The sequence below is a fragment of the Perca flavescens genome, chromosome 24, assembly GCF_004354835.1.
Source record: "Perca flavescens isolate YP-PL-M2 chromosome 24, PFLA_1.0, whole genome shotgun sequence".
Lineage (NCBI taxonomy): Eukaryota > Metazoa > Chordata > Actinopteri > Perciformes > Percidae > Perca > Perca flavescens.
The window spans coordinates 6,063,843-6,086,569 of NC_041354.1; the positions used below are offsets into that span (position 1 = coordinate 6,063,843).

The 22,727-nt window shown below is 40.9% G+C and overlaps 1 protein-coding gene across 1 annotated transcript; it reads right to left on the reverse strand.

Moving 5' to 3' along the window:
• Positions 1-6,245: 6,245 nt before the first annotated feature.
• Positions 6,246-20,131, reverse strand: rnd3a (Rho family GTPase 3a). Its single transcript, XM_028571685.1, has 5 exons — positions 19,804-20,131; positions 19,338-19,425; positions 10,478-10,587; positions 9,122-9,256; positions 6,246-8,871 (listed from the first exon to the last, which is right to left on the reverse strand). The coding sequence occupies exons 1-5, from the start codon at positions 19,951-19,953 to the stop codon at positions 8,623-8,625; spliced, it is 732 nt and encodes a 243-aa protein (XP_028427486.1). The 5' UTR covers positions 19,954-20,131; the 3' UTR covers positions 6,246-8,622.
• Between the last annotated feature and the right edge of the window lie 2,596 nt (positions 20,132-22,727).

A 22,727-nucleotide genomic window follows, 5' to 3' on the forward strand; every position in this document is an offset into this window, starting at 1 on the left:
TCAGTAGGATTTATTGTCTGGGAACCATGAATGTTTGTACAAAGTTTTCTGCCAATCAATCATGTAGATATTGAAATATTTTACAGGATAAGTTAAAACTTTCACATGCTGCTGGCACTAGAAGAAAGGTCATGGGAGGGGATTACCAAGTCATGAGGATTCATCCTCTGGGGACCATGAATGTCTGTACCATACCGCATGCCAATCCATCCAATAGTTTTAACTAACATTTAACTAAAAAAACAAAAATGTCAACCTCATGGTGGTGCTAGAGAAAAAAAAAATAAGGGGATCACCAAAGTCAGTAGGATTCATACTCGGGACCATGAATGTCTGTACCAAATTCCATTGCCATTTATGCAACAGTTGTTGAAATATTGCATTCTGGACGTCGCCATTCCTAGAGTCACAGCACTAGCACAGCTAAAAAGAAAACATGCTCAATGTATCTGAACAGCTGCAAATCATAAGAACCCAACCTTGGGGAAGCTGCGGAAATCACTTACAGCACATCTGCAATCAATGGATTAGCTCACTTCACCTCCCATACTTCTACAACATGGCTGAGTAAAATGAGGCGTTGTGGGACACATACTGTACAGGGCAGGGTGGACTGCAGACTTGCTCAAGGCTGATTTTCTGCCAGCTCAGCCCACCAATAGGGAGTGTTTAAGACCAGAGCTGTGCTCAGGCGCTCTGCTTTAGTGGGATTCCTTACTTATTACAGTATCTGGGTTAGTCTAAATACCATTACAGTCTGGACCCAGCTGTAGAATTAAGGTTAAATTGGCACAGAGATGTTTTGTTCTTTGTGAGTGTCGGTGTTTGTTTACCACTGCTATCATAGTGAGCAAACGGTGCTCAACTTGTGTTGTAGAAGCTGCTTGGGGTTAAAGTGTTAAATTCAGTTTCTGTTGTTTCCCTTCTCCACCCTATCTCGTTCTAGCTGAATTATGTTGTACATTTCCCAAATGCATTTCAACAAGCCTCAGAGAACTTGCCTGGACATCACCGTTCAAATATGTGTGCATGCAAGAGAGAGTATGAAAAAGAACAACAATGGTGGCAATAATGGCAAGAAAGCAGGGTTTTCCAGTTGAGAAAAAAACTGGGCAAGTTGTGCACTTCACTCAAATGCTCAACATGTCAAATGTTCTGGTTTATGAAGCTACACTCTGAGTGGAGAGCGTGTTATTTGATCTACAGACTACTCCCCTGTGTGTCTGGGGAAAATAGAAGCAAAACCAGCTCTAGAAGAAAACCTTGCTGTTTAATAGTTAAGGACTGACACCCAAACCAGATTACAGCTGTTGTTTTGCAGAAAATAATGTGATGTCACTGCAACTTTATGAAAGCAGGAACAACACCAGATAGCACCTAAGGCTAAAAGGAAAACAATTTTTTTTGCTTTCTTACTGAAAGTTAGATGAGAAAATCGACATCACTCACATACACTAAATATGAAGCTATGGTTAGCTTAGCTTAGCATAAAGATTGGAAATGGGAAAAAGATAGCCTGGCTGTCCAAAGGTAACAAAATATGCCTCAACAAAATATATAACATTGGTCTAGTCGCTTTTAGACATGTTAATGCTGAAAAATTACACATTACACAGTACTTTTAAGTCGCAACAGGAATAAACATATTTCCCAAAATGTTGCACTATTCCTTTAATTTGGCTAGTAAAAAGAATAAACTTACATACTTTACAACAGTTTTTTATTAGGGCTGTTACTCTATATGGATATTGTAGCCACGGGATGTCAGTCCAATTAGAAATATAAGAAATGAGTCTCAAGACTATACAAATGAGGCTGAAATCTAATATAAATGCATGCTACTTGAAAAAAAAGGTTTCCTCCATGTAGAGTCTTTCATCTCTGACATTTATTTTTCACCTGACAGCCCTGTTTTCCTGCCCCTGACAACCTAATACATCTTAGACCATATATATGTGATGAAGTCATTGCGTGATATATAGGCTTGCTGTGTGAGGAAAAGCAGTTTGCATGCTAGGCAGCCCCGGGGATTTTTTTCACGGCCTGTATGACATTGTCTGCTTCCAGTGATACTGTAGCTTTTCAAGCCGATGGAACGATGTAGGCTGACTTACAATGAGCTTTTTGTTCCGTTGCTACAAAACCAGCTTTTCACTGACATGTCAAGACTGTCAAGGACTGAAGTCTAACTTGTTTTTCCAAAAGAAATGACTGTTGTCATACTGTAGAGCTGAAGAAGTGATATGTTAACTGTGCTGTGTAAAAACTAAACTATTTTAACCCATTTAGTAATGCATCTACAGTTCTTTCCTGGTGTGTTCAGTAAGCTGGGCCCCACTCTTTCAGACAATGTTACATTAGCAAGCTGAAATGATCTTGTTCACTCTTATCCACCTCATTTGGTTCTTTGAACTCATCTACATATTTGATTTGTTAATCTTGGATTAAGTAATCTTGAATACCAATGCACTCTTTTTTTCTAAATAAAGGCAAATGAGTAGAACCACAATCAGCACTCATGTGTTTCGCACACTTTACAGTAGTTAATTTAAAGCTGAGAAGGCATCTTAAACACATTTTAACTATGAAATGAAAACGCCGAAAGCTGATTAAACTTAAAGGTGCTGTAGAGGTAGGTAGGATTGCGAAGATCCAGGATTTAGCCAAAAAATATTAACTTCAACAACTTCTCAGTCCCTCCCCGCTTTCTGCTAAAGCCCAAAAGGGTATCCTAAGCCCCTCCCCCCACAAGGGAGAATGAATGCGTGTGCAAGAGCAGTGATTGACATGCAATTAGACACCCCCCCTGGCCGTGATTGGTGCATCTGAACAGGGAGCTGTGGATTTTTGCAAAACGCACTACAGGCTGTAGGTGGTGCCAGAGGAGCCAGATTTTTTTTTAGTACCTGCTTCATGTAGTTCTACTGGAACATAGGGTCAGTTTCAGCAAATATGACAGAAAGTTAGTTTTATAATGGCCGCGTCTCATTTCTCTGTCTTACCCCTTCCACTTACCCCTTCCCCTTAGTTTTGCGCATTCACGTGAGAGTAAGGGATATCCCAATTCTCGTTTTGATTGAGGGGTAGGGCTAAGGGGAAGTGGTAGATACCCCTTAGTTTTAAGCAAAGTCGCGAGCTTACTTGAAAGCAAGGGGTACCCAGAATACACTGCGCAGCCGGCAACAATGGCGACCAGATCGACCAGAGAGACCCATAAATGTAAGTATTTTCGGCTTAGAGAATTGATTTAAAAATTACGAAAGTCTTGTTTTGTGCTCTTGCATATATATTTGCAATGCAATGTTCTTAATTGAAACGTTTTTAAAAATCGCTAGTTTGCTACACTAACGCTAACGCTAATGTTACATTGCTTCATGTTTCTGCGTTCATGTTGTAGACATTCATTATTGTATTGGTACTGTATTATTGTAATCATGTGTAATTCATTCCTGTTCATGCACCTGTACATTGTTGTTGGTTATGATACAAGACACTAATGAAAGAAATGGGGTTGGAGGGATAGGTCACTGGCCAACAGGCATCAGACTGGGGTCTGGAATTTTAGAATAGCTGTGGTCTTGTGTGCCTTTTTTTAGTTTTATACATTTGAGTGCCTTTTTTATGTGTGTGACATGTAAGTTGTGGTTCTAATAGTTGTAATAGTTGTAATAATGTTATGTTTACTTTACTGGGCAATAAAGACAGCTTTTTGTTAACAAAGAAAGTGACATTCAAAACAGTGATAACTGAAACAGATATACAACACACCATGCAGTGTGTATAAAAATATTTATTGCAAACAGACCTAAGTATGTATGAAGACGTAACCAAGTGGTGTCTCGTTTCATAGGGGTATGTTTTCACCCCTACCCCTTACCACTCGGTTTTGAGGGACAAGGGCTAGGGGTAAGACGAAGGGGTAGGGGAAGGGGTAAGACAGAAAAATGAGATTCAATTCTTACCTACTGCACCTTTAATTTAAATTTAAATTGTCAAAATCCCCAGTATGATAACATTCAAACTTTGGGTTGAATAAGCCATGTTTCTTTTGCTCAAAAAATGTCTTAATGGCCGGGGGTTTAAGCTGAAAAGTCTCGATCCAGCTAATTGTGAATAAACTGCACTTTTGTAGGTTTGGGCTCAAGGACTTGTTGCTCCGACAACAGCGCCATCTAAACTTTAAGCTAGTCTTGAATAACTGAAAGAAAACAGGCTTTTGTCCCATCAACAATAAATCAAGCTAATGCAGTGATCCATGTACAAAGAAAAGGACATAGCAGAGGATTTACAGAATTGTTAACATGACTAATGCTCATTCTCCACCCAATTTTTCCACGCCCAGGCATCAATAAACTTTTCTGTCACAAGCTCAAATCTCATCTCTATTGAACTGGATCATTAAACATTTAAAAAAACAAACACCCTTACAGTCTGGATGAGGGCGCAAGTGAACTTGGAAAATTGGCTATATTTCTGGTTTCTAAGATAATTGACTCCAGGCATGTTTGTGTAATGCACATGTAAAAAGCTAGCTGTTGTCAGAGACAGCAAACAAAGGCTAAAAACCACCACCACATTTCAGCTGCATGGCTTTGTCTGAGTGCTACAGACCAACAGGCCTTACATAGGCTGCACCTGTGCAATCATGACATACATCACAGATGTGTCCTTTGTCCTCATGAGTCATATTGAAGAATGAAGGAAAACTAAATATTACTCAGCCAATATGTACCTTATCTAAGCCTCTTTTTGTGCATTTAATGTGAAGAAGACAACTGATGATGAAATTCTTCTTCTAAAGCAAGAGTATTTTTGCAAAAAATTTCCTGTTTTAAATAAGGAAGTTGATTTTTGTCCCTTCTTCTCCTTAACTGCTGTATAGCATTTTTTTATATCCTGAGCCGGTGCAGTGGCCTTATGGAAAATATTTTGCATTCCTCCATGAGGTGTTGTATGCCCAATTTTATTCTCAGAAAAACCTGTGTAGTATTTCTACGATTGCAAAGCTCTTTACATAAACGCACACACAGTATGTGCCTGGAATTAAGTTGTTTACACCACAGGTGTGTGTGATTTTTTTGATTTGATTTTTGATTCCTGTTTTTGCACAAGATCCCTATCGTTTACAATTGAAACAACCTGTATGCATACACTAATTTATGTGAATGTTGATTCAAGCTGTTTCTTTCTATATGAATTCAACGTTGAGATAAGAAAAAGTATCCTTGACAGCAGCCTAAGCCTAACCCTTACCTCAGCTCAGAGGAAAGTGTGACATCTTGTGAGAACCCAATGACACAATGTTCAGAAAAATATGATCCGTGCCAACATCAACACAACCAATTTGCTTTAAATGAAAGACAGGTGTGCTTCCTATAAGTGAATTAGGTGCTCTCTGGTAAAGTGATAACGTGTGGACTGAAAGGTCGCACTACTATGGCTTCAGTTTACTTGACGTCATGTTTTCTTAACCTCCAGATGCTCCAGATGGTTTGGTACACAGAACTAGGGCTGCACTATATATATATATATATATATACACTGTATATATTTTATTATTATTATTATTATTATTATTATTATATATATTTTTTTTTTAATCGTCATCTCAATATCAACTGGCGCAATACACACAGGCTGTGACATATTGCAAAAGACACTCCAAGATTTTTTGCAAATATCAGTAGAAGATTGCACTTCATAATGTGTCTCTTTTTTTTAGAGGTTCAATGTTCAATAAAAGAATGTTGTAAATGATTTCCTTTCATTTGTTTTAAATTCAAGTTGTATTTTAGCAGAATACTGGAAGCAGCAGAAAGGCAGAACTGAGTACATATCCGTTTATTTATCCCAAGTATCGTATCATTATCGCGATATTCAACAATATCGCATATCCTATATTTTCCTCATTTCGTGCAGCCCTACACAGAACCATCTGAGAAGCAGTTATTGGAAACTGTTTGGCACTTTCAAAAAAACACCTGGCAGGTGATTGGATGGACCATCTGTCTATCATGTCCGCCATTGTTGTTTGAACGAACAGTCGCGGCAGTCATACACACCTAACCACGCCCAGAGCTGCCAGTAGCTCCTCACCGGACGCTGATTGGTCCGGTCCTCTGCTGTTCAGACACAAGATCTTTCACTTGAAGCCTGACTAGAGGGATTTTCGTGTGTATGTGATCTCGCGAGAATCCAGCTGCTTTGCAAGGTACACGTTTTCTCTCAATGAACAGAAAACATACTTCTCTTCAATTCCATTTGCATTTATTCTAAAGGGAAAATATATAATTCAATAAATATTGCGGCAACAACATTGGCAAAGACATTTGAAGGGGACATCAACATTCAAGAAAACATGATACTGTACACGGGGGAGAGACAACAGGTCAGAAAATCGAGATAAGAGTTGGGCCACTGAGTTGCCAAATGTGACAGCACTGGCATTTGCAACAAGATTATGGGAAGTTACATTAAAAGTGTATCAACGCCTTTGATATTTAAACAGCTCCTTAATTGCACTGTTAGAGGAAAAAAAACACACTAATTTACACTGTAAACAACACTGTTTGTCAAGACTTTAGAAAAAGTCTAGTTTTCCAATTAACACCCATTTGTTGTTTACATGATGACGTATTTCAAATGAAGGTTAATGGAACCCATACACTGAAACGACCAAATTTTGAACCATGTAAGGAAAATAAAACTAAACTACAATTTAAGCAAAGGCCCAGTCACACCAGAAAGTGAAACAGCAAAATGATTTTCCTCGTCTTCGCAAAATATGTAACCTCTCAATAGAGCTGCAACTAACGACTATTTTCACAATTAATCTATTAGTTTGGTCTATAAAATGTCAGAAAAATGGTGAAAAATGTAGATCAGTGGTTTTCCAAAGCCCAAGATGACGTCCTCAAATGTCTTGTTTTGTCCCCAACTCAAAGAAACTGAAACTAGAAAATATTCACATTTTAAAAAACTGAATCAGAGAATAGTTACAGTTGACTTAAACCGATTAATCGATCATCAAAATAGTTGGTGATTAATTGAATAGTTGACAACTAATCGATTAATCTTTGTAGCTCTAAACCACTAACAAACTAACCAGACAGCTAACGCCAATCAGACACATTAGCTCCATGCTCCATTTACTCCCCCTCCGCTCAGTATTGTACTAAGTGCTAACGATTATTTTCAGTAACGATTAATCTGCCGATTATTTTCTCGAGTAGTCATGTAGTTTATAAACTGTTAAAAAGTAGTGTTGAATGACAATTATTTGATTATCCAAATAGTTGCTGGTGTGCCCGGGCCTGTGTGAGGATTTTACCTAACAGCAAAGTCTGAACACTTCATGGAAACGCAAAGCAAAGAGCTCTGATGTTTTCACAGCCTAATAAACAAGCTTTAGTTGTTGCTTACATTTACACTCCCTCCCTAAAGTGCAGTGGGAAAATGACTCATAGCTCAAACTGGCTGTCAGCCTGTTAGGATATTCACATTTTACACAATTAGTCCATGTGTGTTGGTCAACTAAAGCTTTACGACCCATTAAGGGTCCATTAAGGGTTTTAAAACTTGTTATGCAAGTTTATTTTTTTATTTATTTCAAAACAGTGTCACTAATTAAAAATCCAAACTGCATTCGTTTATCACAAGGACTTGAGGAATTGTTGGCCATATCCTGAAGTCTGACTTAAGCTTTGAGTCATTTTGCTTACAGCTCCACAAACGTGGCATTGTGGAGAACAGTTTAGATAATCTATCTTCAGTCTTTTTATCTATAGCTGTTGAGGTGAAATAAACGGGCACAGAATGGCTGTCTGACTGCTACAAACAAGCTGTTATAAACTCAAAGAACCACTCCTAGGATTAGCTGTTCAGTGAATTAAACTCATCAGGATGAAGCTAAAATTTAACAATGATGCAGTAACACAGCAATGACTTCACATTATACCGACGAGATATCAGAGACAGGGGACAAACAGCATCAGGTTTCCTTTGTGCAGGACTGAGAAATTGCTCTTCTAATGTCCTCTGCACACAGACTATACAGTTACAGGAGTAGGTGGGGGGGACGGGGTGGGGTGGGGGGACGGGAGGAGAGGAGTGAATCAGTTCCAAACTACAGTGACGAGTTGGTGTACAACCCCTCTGAGCAAAAAGTCTCTGATCCAGCACAATCAGCAGCTCCATCACCCCCCCCCATCACCGACTTTGGCTCTCATTCAAAAGATCACATGTTCTTAAACCCTTCCCTTACAAATGAGCGTCTCCTAAATGACATCACTCCTCCTACTCATTTCCTGCTGGTGTGGAAAGCCTCGACCGCTCTGTCCTCCCAGAGGAAGCAGGTCACTTCCCCGAGCAGGTAGCTCGCTGACAGATAGCTTCCTCGTCCGGTAGGGCAGGGGGGGGCCACATGGTTTGGGACGCTACTACGCATTGAGTTTTCACTGGTGCAGAGTATTCCAGTAACGTGTACATGAATTGAAGCTTATAAAACCTCTTTCCAGACAAAAAAGGGGTCTTTAGCATGCAGGAAAGAGCGTTGCCCCATAGCTTCCTGCTTGCACTGTGCGCTGTCCTCATTCTCAGTCTAATCCCCCTCAGTCTGATCAGTCACATCACTGAGCAACTTTTGGCTTTGTCCTTCCGGAGGTCCGAGGCCACAGCCGCCAGGTCGGGCCTACTTGGCATGTGTGAGATCCTCTTGTTGCCGCGGGTGGCCTTACTGCGCTTGACATTTTTGCTGTTTTTGTTGATGCAAGCCAGCGTGGCCACATGGAAAATGTCTCTGACGCTGTTCTCCGACTGCTGAGCCGAGCACTCGATGTAGGGCGCCGAGATCTGCTTGGCCATGTTGGAACCCTGGGGAGGAAGAGGTCAAATATGGTCACCAGGGGAATAAAAGGCTTGCGGGTCAGGTTGACGCATTTTTTAAAGTACTCGCGTCAACAATGACGACAGGATTTTCTCTCTCAGGGATCAGTTATGGCTTAAATAACAATGAGCGATTATTCATGAATGATTCCAGTCACAAAACTGCTTTGCTAATCGCATGTTACATTCAAATCTGCCGTTAAAAATCGGTCACCTACAACACTTTTGATCTGCATACCTGGTCATAAGAGACTGGTGTCTGTCTGTGGTTGGAAAGCTCCACCAGTGTGCTCAGGTCGGTGCGCAGGTCTGACTTGCATCCAACCAACAACATCTTAGTGTTGGGACAAAACTCCTGGATCTCCCCTTTCCACTGTGGAGAAAGACAAAAGCTTGCATCATGCAACACTCGGAAAGAAAACTCTTAACTGATTGCACAGGAGAAAGCAAAATGGTAAATTATCTAGCGCTGCTGCTCAAAATGTAGCTCCCATTTTCTCGACAGACCACATATGAAGAAAAAAAAACAAGTAAAATGTTTGAAATGTTTGAAAAGTATTATTTAACTGCAATTTAACTGTTAAAATATGCATGTTGGCCAGAATGACCTGACACAACATCCCATGAGTCTCCCCCCCCACCCCCATCACCCGTCCTTTAAGTACAAAGGTTAAAGCTGCCACTTCCTGGAAGGGAACTACAAATAATCCCCAGGTTTCCTCCCTGACAACAATAAATGCTCTGTGATTGATGGTATTTCTCCAGGGGCTTTAATCTGAGGCTCATGTGCCTCAGGGCTGGCTGGCTGGATGGATGGCTGGATGGCTGGTCAGGGGATCAAGTTCATCAACATTCAAAGAGGAAGTTTCTTTGTGCAATGTGTCTGTCATTTTCTGTCTGCAAAAACACCACTATGAGACCAATGCTAATTCTAATCTAGACCCTCATTGTCTGAAACAGGATCTGTGACTAACACAACGTTGCGGTAAACACAATGAACTTGCTCATATTGTAACTTTTATGGACAGCTACAAAAACACGCCATGACAACAGGAAGTTCCTTACAAAAGAAGAGCACTACCAGGTGCGTTTTACTGTAAAAAAAAAAAAAAACAATAATTTTACATTTTTAGCAACCTTTTTTTCTGAGTACAATCAAAGCCTTCTACCAGTCAGATGACTGTCTGATGCTGCATGTCATGCTTTATGTTCAGTACACACATGTGGGAGTCAGCCAGTGTGACCACAGTCATCAGACGTCAGCTCCATGTGAGTAACTGGCGGCTACACCTCAGTTTTAAAGTCAGTCAGTGTGTGAGAGCGTTACTTCTATTATTCCCCGCTCCAGGGATTCAACCCAGTGACCCTCCAGTCACACTACGGCTTTACATCCTCACATCACAAGATCTGACGTGACTGAGGCTACAGGAAAATCTCTTGACTGTAGACGCGGCCTTTGTCAGCGGATCAAACCAAATCAAAGACTTTACAGTGGTGGAATGTTTAGAGTTTAAGGGCTAAAAGACTTCTATTGAGCTTATCAAAGGCTCGATCACTGCTTCATGAATGAATGTGTCAGTAAAGAGGAACAAACCTTTTTCAGTACGCTGTCGAGTGTTTCAGGGCGGCTGATGTCGAAACAGATGAGGACGGCGTCAGAGTCGGGATAGGAGAGAGGCCTCACATTGTCGTAGTACGGAGATCCTGAAACAGAGGAAGACAAGAAGCTCAAACAGTATTCACACACACTGCAAATCAACTGGTTTGGTTTTTAGAGCTGTTGGGCACATGGACACACAGGTACATGCACCAGAAAATTGGACAACTTTTGTCACAAGGATGGATTAGCACGTTTCCCAATTCAAGACTGTGATCGTGGAAGAAACTTTTTTTCCTGGGAGGCCTAAAAGTCTTCACCGCATTAAAGTGAGGGGCAGCAACTAAAAATCTACAGAGAACCACAAACATTCTCTTGAATGCATGAACGCAGCCAAATCATCGCTTTTAACTCTAAAGCATTTCTGACAGTTATTCTCATATGGCATGATTGCAGCTCAGCCATCCATAGCAACCATTCGAGAAAAACAAATAATGCCGCATCAGTCGAAAGAATGTGCTGACTACGACGGGATGACTTGTTGAAGAAATCCTCTCCCGAGAAACGGAGAACTTCAGAGCGAGGAAATGACTCCCATACTCAAAATTGATACCATATGTGAGGGAGACGCCCAACTCTCCGGCAGACTGAAGGGTCTCCAGAGAGGAAAAAGGTGGGGGTGGGTGGGTGGGGGGGCAAGGTGGCGTCATGTCAAGGTGAGTCTAGATCACATGACAAGCAAGAGCTGACCACACACAAACGGCTGCCAAGAATCTGGAGAATTTTGTTTTTGGTAACTGAAGGTTCCCCTGGGAGGTCTTTTCTAAACACTGCCGTGGAGAAAAACCAGGAATGCGACACACACGCACACACACACACACACACACACACACACACACACTCTAGTATTCCTAATCTAAACAGTCTGGATGGGAGACGACACCGTTTATACAATCTGTGCTTCCTTCCAGGCCTGGGCCTCGCACAACAAAGCATGACAATAGCTGATGTGTGGACAATAAATGTACCGCTGCTGCATACAGAAATCTGAACCATATCTATGTCCACACATTCCCAGTGTTTGAGCCAGAGTTATCTGGGAGGGGGTCAAATGGGCCAGTTAGGTTACTGCTCCATCCAACAGGGGCAATAAACAATACTGTGAAAAATGTACACCCATTGAGTGGAACAATACTTAAATGTTATAAGAATTAATATTAGACATAACTTCTCAGTTTGGCCCATTGTTGTGCATCTAACAATCAATATTTTGCCAAAGGTCAACTGCAAAGAACTTGACAATTAATCTGAAAGTAGACAACCACACCATACACTTTAGTTATAAATAGCAAAATGTTTTTTTTTTTTCTTTCACAGATTGACAGATTGCTCAGCTCTCAATTTAGGAAATTAAGAGACTGATGTGACATGCTTTAAAGTATACAAGGCAGTGTGGCCGGTTGGCTCAGTTGGAAGATTGGGTGCATGTATGCAGAGGTTTATTCCTCGACGCAGGAGGTCCAGGGTTCAAGTCCAACCTGTGATGGTTTTCCTGCATGTCTTGCTCCCCTTTCATATCTCAGCTTTTCTATCTAATAAAGGCAGAAATGCCCCCCCCCCCCAAAAAAACATATACACACATACATACACACACATACATACATACAAGGCACTATATTACTATCTGCTAGCATTAGTTGTCGGTCAGTACTCAACTGCTATATAGCTACAGCGCAAAGAGCTGGAAAACGACCGGATCACAAATGGAAACGAACGATCACTCTTTTCAGAAAGCAAAAAGATACAATCCTTCCGAACTTTTTAAATATCAAAACAGTACAGAGTGGCGTTTTTTTTTCTAGCAAACCGCTTTGCAATATAACAGTCTAACGGTTACATTTTGTAGTTTGGCCATCTCACTCAACATAAAATGTAAAAATAAGAAGCCTTCTTACAGCATTGAGCCTGCATTTAATTTTATGGGGGGCAATTGGGTGCAGGGAAGTTTGGGGACATTTTATGTTTTAAGGAGGTCATTGTCTCAATTGGCTCAAACCATGAATTCAGTGTTACATTCCCAACTGTTGTTCCCAATCTGTTTCTTAATGCCTTTTACTATTTCAAAAACTATGTATCAAAGTATGGATGCCAGGAACTACACAGAATAAATTATTTTGATGTCTTGATCTAAACATAATTTGTTAAAGATGGGAACAGGCTTGTTATTTCCCAACAACTCTGTGCTTTTCCCCTCAATCCCTGAGGATCTTTCGGAAAGCCGTCTGATAGGTGACACCACCTAAACAAAAAGACCCGACTCTGGGCTGCAATCAAACACGGCAAAGGAAGTACAAAGCGAGGAGGAATTTGGGAACCCCACCACAAGAATTTATTTCCCATTTTTCATGGCTGTCTCACACTCAATCATGACCGCATTGCATTGTCTGAAGGTTTTTCTTTTTTTTCTGCCTGGAACCAATCACTGGAAAAATAAGACTGCGACCGAAAGGGTAAGCTGTAGAGTCGGTTGACATTTAACAATGAATTGATTGTTTTTACCAACCCAATAAGGGGAAAACACACATATCTTATTTGCTGGCTGCAGTGTGTGTGGTCTTGGTTTCAATGTGTCTCTGCACATATTCCTGTTAATTTACCTGGAGATTAAAGTATTTATACCTGCAACTCCTCGGAGTGCATCTCTGCAAACCACTTCACGCTGCACAACACAAAATGGAAACTTTTCACAGAGGATCAAAATTTGCATGTGGCTTGTTGAAGAGTGTGTGCGAGCAGGTCTGTTATGGTTTTCAGGAGACTTTTAATCTGAGAAATTTTGTTTTTGTCTGCTGTTTATAGCGGAGTAATAACTGAATTAGGAATGCTCTGAGACTAAACTCCGCTTCAAGGTCATCTTCATGCCAACCAGAAAGATAAGAGGAAAGCCCAGAGCTAGCACACACACACACACACAAGACCTGGTGACCGTCATCTAATTAGCTCCTGTCATTGTTCTCCCACAGGATCTCTAAATCTGGAAGGAAGACACACACCCTGTCCTCCCTGTCCGCCCTTTAAACACACATCGACACACACACACACACTCTCCAGCCCTCTCGCCTTCTCTTAAACAACTCCTTTGTGTCTTGTACACAGCAAATGATAGCACAATGACATGAGACGATACAGTATACTGTGAGACAATGCCAAACTTCCAATGTGGTCCTGATGAAAACCTAAAGGACTTTCCATAACAAAAGCGGAAACTCTTCCCAAATGTAAAAATGTTCTTCTTTTCTGGTTTGTTAATGTGCTTTTCCCGGCTGGTTTCCACAGCAGCTGGGATGAAAAGCCCCACTTAATGCAGTAAATGCACATGAAACAAGTTGGAAAGTACATTCTACTCTATTCATGTAATGTGACTCAGAATTCAGAGTCCCAGATGTTTCCTGACTTCCACCAAGAACAAAAAAAAGAATCTGATATTTCCTGATGTCTGGAAAACTAGGGCTGTCTTCAATTACAGAAATTCTTAGTGGACTAACACTGATACGATTTTGTCGACTAATTGATTAAATCAACAGATCTGTAAAACTAAGTTTCTCCACAAAGAACATGCAAAAGCACCATTTTAAATTTTGTGTTTGCTAAAGATGTGCTCTTAAGTTCTTGAAACTAAGTCATTCAGCGTGAAAAATGACTAATTGACTAAAGAAATCATATACGACTAAGATCAAAACAAGGGGGGAGCCATGGAATACAGTTCTAAGACATGGAAATGTACAAACGCACACAGTCCTGAGGTAAGCCAGCTGCGACTGACAGTCTGGAGGTATGGCAACAGGTCTGCAGGCCTGCTGGTTTACTGCATAGCTAACATAGCTGAGCAGAAGTGAGCAGAGGGGCGGTGAGAGCATGTGTGTGTGTGTGTGTGTGTGTGTGTGTGTGTGTGTGTGTGTGTGTGTGTGTGTGTGGAGAGGCGTTAAGCCTTCAGGGACACCTGTGGAAACAACAAACAGCGACAGGCACGTCCAGCCATCCCACATCACTGAGCCTAAATATGTAACCTCTCGCCAGCCAGTCACATTTAACACAAACAGAGGAGAGAAGAGAGTAATTTAAACTGATGTAACCTGAACATAGATCAGCTGTTGTTGCTGTGGTTACCAAGATAATTGTTGCTGCAATCACTGCTGTGTCAAATGTGAAAAGGTATCTAACAGCTAATATGACATGAATACAGTAAGATATGATGTGTTACAACACAATGAATTACTATGATGAGAATTATTAAGCTACAATATGTTACGATGTGATACGTTACCATAAGATATGTTATATGTTACTTTATAATGTTACTGTAAGATAAGATATTCATTACAATATGTACCGATACAATACGATATGTAACAATGTAATACGGTATGTACCAATACCATAATATGTAACGATGCAATATGTTATGCAACAATACAATATGATATGCAACGATACAATACAATACGATATGCAACGATACAATACAATATGTAACGATACAATACGATATGCAACGATACAATACGATATGCAACGATACAATACGATATGCAACGATACAATACGATATGTAACGATACAATACAATATCTAACGATACAATACGATATGCAACAATATAATACGATATGTAACGATACAATACGATATGCAACAATACAATATGTAACGATACAATACGATATGCAACGATACAATCATTTAGGATTTCGTTTTTGTAACATGTAACTTCAAGACAAATATTCATCTCTCAGATCTCATCTAACATTAAAAATAAAACAAAAAAAACTCCTAACATCCACATGTGAATGCACCTAAAACACTATAAAAGATCTACGTAAATGAGCTCTGAGGGTGTTAATGACACTTACATTAACAAAGTGTGAATCAAGTACGACTCCACATTACAACACACAATTGAAGTTCAAAATGTGCATTCAACAGGAACCGAAGGACACAGAGGGCCAAGAGTGCAAGGTGTTCAGTGTCGAGACCGGAAAGAGATTTTAATGTCAGGTGTAAGATCACATAGAAAGTCCTTCCGTGACATTAGCAGACAGGAAGCCTATTAATCTCTCCCAGGATTCCACTGTCCTTTAGTTCATATACTGTATCACCACTGTTTGCTCAAGGCTCTCTCACCAGTCGGCAAATTCCAGTGTGATTCAATTTCCCCTTGGAAACGAGGTAAGGCTTTAGTGAACCACGCCACTTCTCTTTCACTCCGCTAAGGATCTGGGCCTGCTGGGTACAATAGGGGTCTTTGTAGAGGAGGAAGTAGAAACCTTTAGTCTGAGGAATGCCAGACATGCGGCTCCAATTCGCTGAGCCCAGAAATGTGATCCAATGCAACAATGGCTGCCGACACAAGAATGGAGGGGGCACAGTGTGTGTGAGCAGCCGAGGGGGCTTACGGAGTGCATGAAAAAGTCCCATAGTTCAGCTGTCCAGCATTACAGGCGAAACCGCACATGCAACATGCTCTAGAAGCTACAGAAGGAAATGATAATCCGGACTGCTCTATCCTCTAGCATTATGCATCTTCCTTTAAAAACTCCTTTATCTGACTTTCTTCCTGTTTCTCCAAGTGGGTCATCTTTTAATGTGCAAAATTGGCAGCTGTTCAAATCAGCACTAAACAAAAAACAACAAAAACTTTCCCTTTAGGTTCCCCGGGATAAATATTATCAAATGAGATCCATGGGGTCTAACAAGTAGGTCACTTTGGGAGTCCTTGATGTGAAAATGCCTGAGAGTTCCTGTGTTTTTCTTATGAGATTTTATTGAAGCTTTTATTTGTCCTAGCTTTGGGAAAGTGCCTAAGAAAGTTGGAACAAACACCGACCTCACACTGATTTCTGGAGTACTAAGTTCTTTCGTGCAGTCCACTGCAACATAAGTACATTGTGAATATTTCACTAGTGCAAAGGTGTCAAATCTGATTGAACCAATCTTCCATGACCCTGGGATTAGTGCTAATACAATTAGTTGATTGACTGAAAAATTAAAGAACACCGTTTTGGTTTATTCTCACCCCTCACGGAGCATTGTTTCCAGACGCAACAAAGCAGCTGTTCCCAGAGTAAACGCTCTCATAAACACACCAAACAGCAGACAGACACACTTAGAGACTAGCTTGTTAACATAGTGGAACACATAGCAGCTAAAGAGCCAGATATTTTTCCCAGTTGCTGGTCAACAACAAACCAAAGCTAAAACGACAGTGAGTACTGGATTTACATTTATCCAGTGGTCAGAAACATGACCCCAAATGAATGCTAATGTTGCTCCATATCCATATCTGCGTTAGTCATTAGCCATAAGTATGTCAGCGTTATTTTTACAGCTTGTTGCGCTGCCCCCTATTCAGCCAAACAAACGTATGCCGGTTTAAGCATCAATACATTGTTAAAAACAATGAAACTGTTGTTGCCTTCTCAAATGTGAGGATTTGCAGCTTTTCTCTGTTGTATATGACTGTAAATTAAATATCTTTGGGTTGGAACCTTGGGCTGGGAAAGTGTGATGGGTAGGTTTTATGTTGTTGCTCCTATTTTCTGACATTTTAATAATGGAAATAGTTGGTAGTTGCAACCCTGCCTGAGATTATGTACTTACAGGTTTTGAGTTTGACTTTTGCTCATTTCAACTCAGGACAATGAGAAGAGGCCTCAGGCACACAGGTACTGGGCCACAGGGGTTGTTCTGTTTACCTTCCTGTCTTCCTGTCTTCCTGTTTCTTGCACGAACACCTTTGCAGCTCATTTAGACATGCAGGCAGACAACGTAAACCGCTTCCTCTGCTGGTGAAAGACATGCGAAGCATCAAAAGGCTGCGCCTCGGCCCCGACGGGCCCCACCCTGAGGCCTGGGAAACAAAGCTTGCACAGACAAGCAGGGTGAGGAACAAATGGAAGGCAATACAACTGGCAGGCATTTACCTTAATGACCTGAATTACTCCCATCTCCCTCCCTTTTAAAACACACTCACACGCCAGCCATCTCATTAGGCCACTCATCACTGCAGAACAAAGACCACCACACTGTGTGTAGGCGAGTGTTTGTGAGGGAGGGGGTTGGCAGTCCTGAGTGTTTGTCTTCACCTCTCTATTGTATAAATCCTCCTGGTCTTTGTCCTAGTGCATGCTGGGATCACACACACACACACACACACACACACACACACACACACACACACACACACACACACACACACACACACACACACACCCCCCTCCCCAGCACACCTCAGGAGATAAGGGATCGATTGGATTGCCTATGGCTGATGGGTGTCTCTACAAAAGGACCAGTCAAGCCAAAAGCTGTATCAATCACTGTGTGTGTGTGTGTGTGTGTGTGTGTGTGTGTGTGTGTGTGTGTGTGTGTGTGGGCGCATGCTGGGTGGGGTTAAGGATTGAAAGGGGTGGGGGGTCTGGTTCCATCTCAGACACACTGATCTAATAGGAACGGCGTCCCCCCCTTGCTGTTTTATGAAGCAAAGAGAAGAAGAAAAATGGCTCCAGGCAGTCGGCCAACGCAGTGCAATAAAACAAAATTCTCTCTCTAGCCGACTTTCATTTTTTCGCCTTTCCACTTCCACGGTACGCACATGCTGTAGGGGTGAAAGAATTTGAAATTTGACCTCCTTGTTTTGCAATCTTGTAGTGTTACTAAGACTGGAAATAAGGATTACTTACTCTGAAGTCTAACACAGAGCAAAAATGTAACTTTGTGCTGCTTTTGCTGTTTAAAGGAGGTACAGCTGTAACATTTGTGCAAAATCAACATTTGTAAATTGACTCTGTAGTTTTGCTTCGTTTCACGCTGATCTTTCGAGTTCGACAAAGTTACTCAGACATCGCTCAGGAATTCCAGGCCAGAGACCCGCAACAGCTGGCTGTAGGCTTGTCCCCGCCCATCTCTCACACACAAACAAACACACACACACACACACACACTCGCACACACACACACACCACATGCTCACACACATGCAACATACGCCTCACTCACGCCTGACTGCTGTGCTTTTCACTGCTGGGCATTGATGGATGGGAATGTGGGTTTGTTTACACACACACACACACACACACACACACACACACACACACACACACACACACACACACACACACACAAAGCAGCTGGTTTGGACCCTGAACACAAAGTCCAACCAACAAGCGATAAAAGCTGGGGAGCCAGTACACGTGTTGCACAACAAAACTTTCCCAAAAACCGCAGTGGGAAGAATTTCAAAGTGTGTTCTCCAGATGTATGAATATACGCTCCGTTCAGCCTATCATTATCTTTCCTTTCCGGTTTCTGCTTCAGCTTTTCTCAGCTGGGAATAATTCATAAATCAAATCCAGCACTTTGATGCATTTCTGTGTTAACACTGAACTATTATACTAAACGTTTCCATGTAGGTAAAAGGTGAACCATTTCCTAATCTGAGGGAGGGGGAGGGGGGGGGGGGAACGTGCCTGGCTTCCAGACTATGAGAAAGGATTAACCCAGCTTTATTGATTAAAATGGGTCACAGATTCATTTCATTATTCAAAAATGTAAGCCTGGGTCTCTTTATATCTTATGATCTGGACATTTTAGGGAAATACCTCAGCGTTAGTGTGCAGTTTGACCTGTGTTTGATCATCTCTCTAACCAGCAAGAGAGCACTTTGCATGTCCACAGGGGTCACATGGGGTTTGTGCATGTTTGGACATGTCTGAACATTTCACCACAACTGATTTTGCAATGACACTGCCACAAAAGACAGTAACATGAAGCACACAAGAGAGGTGATGGAAGGCATAATTACCTGAGGTGTCCCACAAACTGAGCTCAATCCTCTGCGTGTCGATTTCAAAACTGGCTGTGTAGTTTTCAAACACTGTGGGGACATAGCTCTGCAGGAAACATGAATGAAACAAGGGTTTGTGTCTTAACATTTTGGATGAAAAATTACCAAAATGAGGCTTATAACAGAAGAAGTAATACAACATGATTACCTTTACAATAACTAGTGCCAATGCTCAACTAGTATATAGCACTGTTGTCCCTACTGTACTGCATTTCTTGTAAGCATTACAGCTACACCACACACTAACTATACATGCATCACATAGATAAAACTCAATGCATGCCCTTCAACATTATTGGAGCACCAACCCATCTGACACATCCAGCTCCATAAAAGCACGAGCTGTTTAGTTATCACCGTGTATTAATAAAACCAGGTTAATTGGCATCATGTTAATCAGTGTGCGGGCTTTGCAGGGTCTCACCTCGGGGAAACAGTCCTTGGCGAACACGTGAAGCAGGGCAGTCTTCCCGCACTGGCTGTCTCCCACCACCACTATTTTACACTTCACACTCTGACTGGGATCCATGCCGGATTTCAGAGATAGTTTTTGACACGAGCGTCTCTCCTTCATTGATTTCACTCGGAATTAAGTATAAAAGTCCAATCCTGTGTGCATGTGTGTGATTTGTCGAGATGTGAAAGCGACAGAAGCTCTTCCCAGGTTGCCTGCCTGCCTCCTCCGGTGTCTCCGCCTGTTCTGAGCCGTTAAAGGCCATTTGCTTGTATTTATAACGTCGCAGGAGCCAATGGCAGCGGCTCTCCTCCTGTCGGGATGAGACTCGCTCCACACAGCAGCCTGCGGGGTCTGTCCTCCATGGTGGCGCCCCCTTTTGGATTACTCTCTGAACACCACTTTTACATGAAATACATACAAATTAATAACAGTTTTTGACGATTGCTCACACACTGAAATCAAAAGTAGCCTATTACACAATTATCAAAACCCTACACTCAGGGAGCAAAACGTTGGCCCAGATGTGCACCACTACAAGCACAATGTCATCTTCACACTTTTTTGCAAAAAAATACACACAGTGATTTGCAAAACATTAAAAACACTTGTATTCATTAGACACATAAGTATATCATGATGTCACTTCCTTGTAATTCCAAAGCACTGACTGTGAAATGACCACAACTATGAGCCAATCTGTGAAACACAGTCATCAGGTGCGTAAACACATGAAGGCCTTACCTGCCTTCAACCAAAATGAAAGGAAAGGAGTCAGAAGAAGAGGGAAGGTGAAAGGGGGAATCCACAGTGGAGGAGAAGGAGTTAGACGATAAGGTAGCCCTCATTCAGGCCATGGAGGACGCCTGTGAACAGGTTGACTTGCGGCTGTGTAAGGATGAATTGGACATTCAAGACGGTTCTTCCCACGTTGTCTTGCCAATGAGGATGTATTGCCTGTGATGGTGATGAAATTCTCTGGCCAGATCCAGCTAGGCGAAGAGATAATGTCTAGTATTTTCTTGTACGTTTCTGTAATTGTAACCTTTACTGGATACAGTATTTTATGTTTGTCTGTTGTTTGCTGAGCTAACAATAATATGCACACTACTGTAGTAGCTGTATGAAAACTGGGACATGTTTTGTTGTGATTCTCCATGTTGACATACTAACTGATTTGGGTATATGGAGGGAAATACATATTTTCCTCAGTGTGCAGCATTAGGCTTGTGTGTTTGGTGAACTTATTGTATATTTGCATATTCTCTGTGTACTTCATTTACAGTACTCTAATCACTGAGAAGTAGAATTGCTAAAAGTGTTTTAGGATAGCAACAGCAGTGTGTAACTGAACAGAATTAAGTCATATGAAACGTGTGTGTTTCAAATGGTAACAAAATATGGTTTTTATAAGTTAGCGTATAGTTTTTGCAAGTGTCTGAGGCGTTCTGCTAAATGGGTGTGTGGTTGTGCTAATAGTGTGAGGTGTTTTGAAAAAACGGTCTCTGCTTTCAAAATAGTGCTTAAGCAATCGAAAAAAAACTGTAACATCATAATATTTGGAAGAAAGTGAATTTACCTTAATTTTTATATTGATGTGTAAAAATGAATAAAAGATGTCATGTGTTTCCACAGAAGGACAGGAAGTCAACTCATAGTGCTATAGCTTGTTTGCTTACTGTAATGGATGCTTAGAGAACCTATGTATACAGTCTATGAGCAAAACCTAACTGCTTACTGCAGTTAGCATTCATTTGATTAAAGACTGACGAAGAGTATACCATTATTAACCACAAAATAGTCATAGACCTGTCTTACAAATGAAGAAATGGAGACAGAATTGAAATTCTGTTTGTTATTTTGTTTGGGAGACCAAAAGCCAAGCTAAAGTAGGCGTAGCATAATATTCTAAATGAACTTGGCTTTTTAAAAATCTTACACAATTTGTTTTACACAGTATAAGTTTGAAATCATTAAAAAAACATATACTCTTGATTATATAGTATTCTTTATGTAGGCCTACGTAAATTATAAGATGGGAAGATATGATACCTAAAATCAAAATTACTCCCGGCCAGGGTCAATAGGCCTACACTGAAGCTTTTCTTGGTTGTTGTTCTTTTATTTGCAACAACGAAACCCCTAAAACTTGGTTGCTTTATTTATGACCATCCTCTAGATACTTATATTATATATAACACCTTTTTCTGTAAACATACAATATTTAAATTGAGGCACATTCTCTTGTCTTATGTACATATATAGGACAGAATAGAATATGAGTAAACATTCATGAAAATAGGCTATTTATTACATAAATAAAACTTTAAGAATGGAGTTAGAATATAGTTTTTAATTACTCATGTTAATTTACTAAAGACAAAGTTTGTCAGTCTCATGTTTGTTTTCTCAGACACGGAGTGATACTTATTGTGCAAATGAATTTGAATCATAGCCATTGTACATGGTTATTATATCACCAATGAACCAATCAGATTGCTTATTTTGAGCTACTCGTTTTATAATCATTAATATGTTCCCTACACTTTAAACAATATGTTGATTGCAGCAGGTTCAATACAAAATGTGCTTTAAAAACGTTTTGGCTGGTTCAGAGCACAATAAAGGGCCTGTCAAGGATCCTGCTACGCACGTGGGGTTAAATTTGATCCCAAAGTGACGCGGCAACACACCTTATTATTATCATTCTCTATGTTGTATACACATTTCACTGGATTCTTACAGTGAATGAGCCCTCGGGCTCCATATTAGCTGAACACTGTGAGCAGGTATTGATTGAGTCACACACGTGGAGGGTTTTCTTTAGGAGCAATCCAATTAGGAAAAGCAATAAACCCAGTGAACCCAGTACCAAGTGCTGCTTCTTTCTAGTA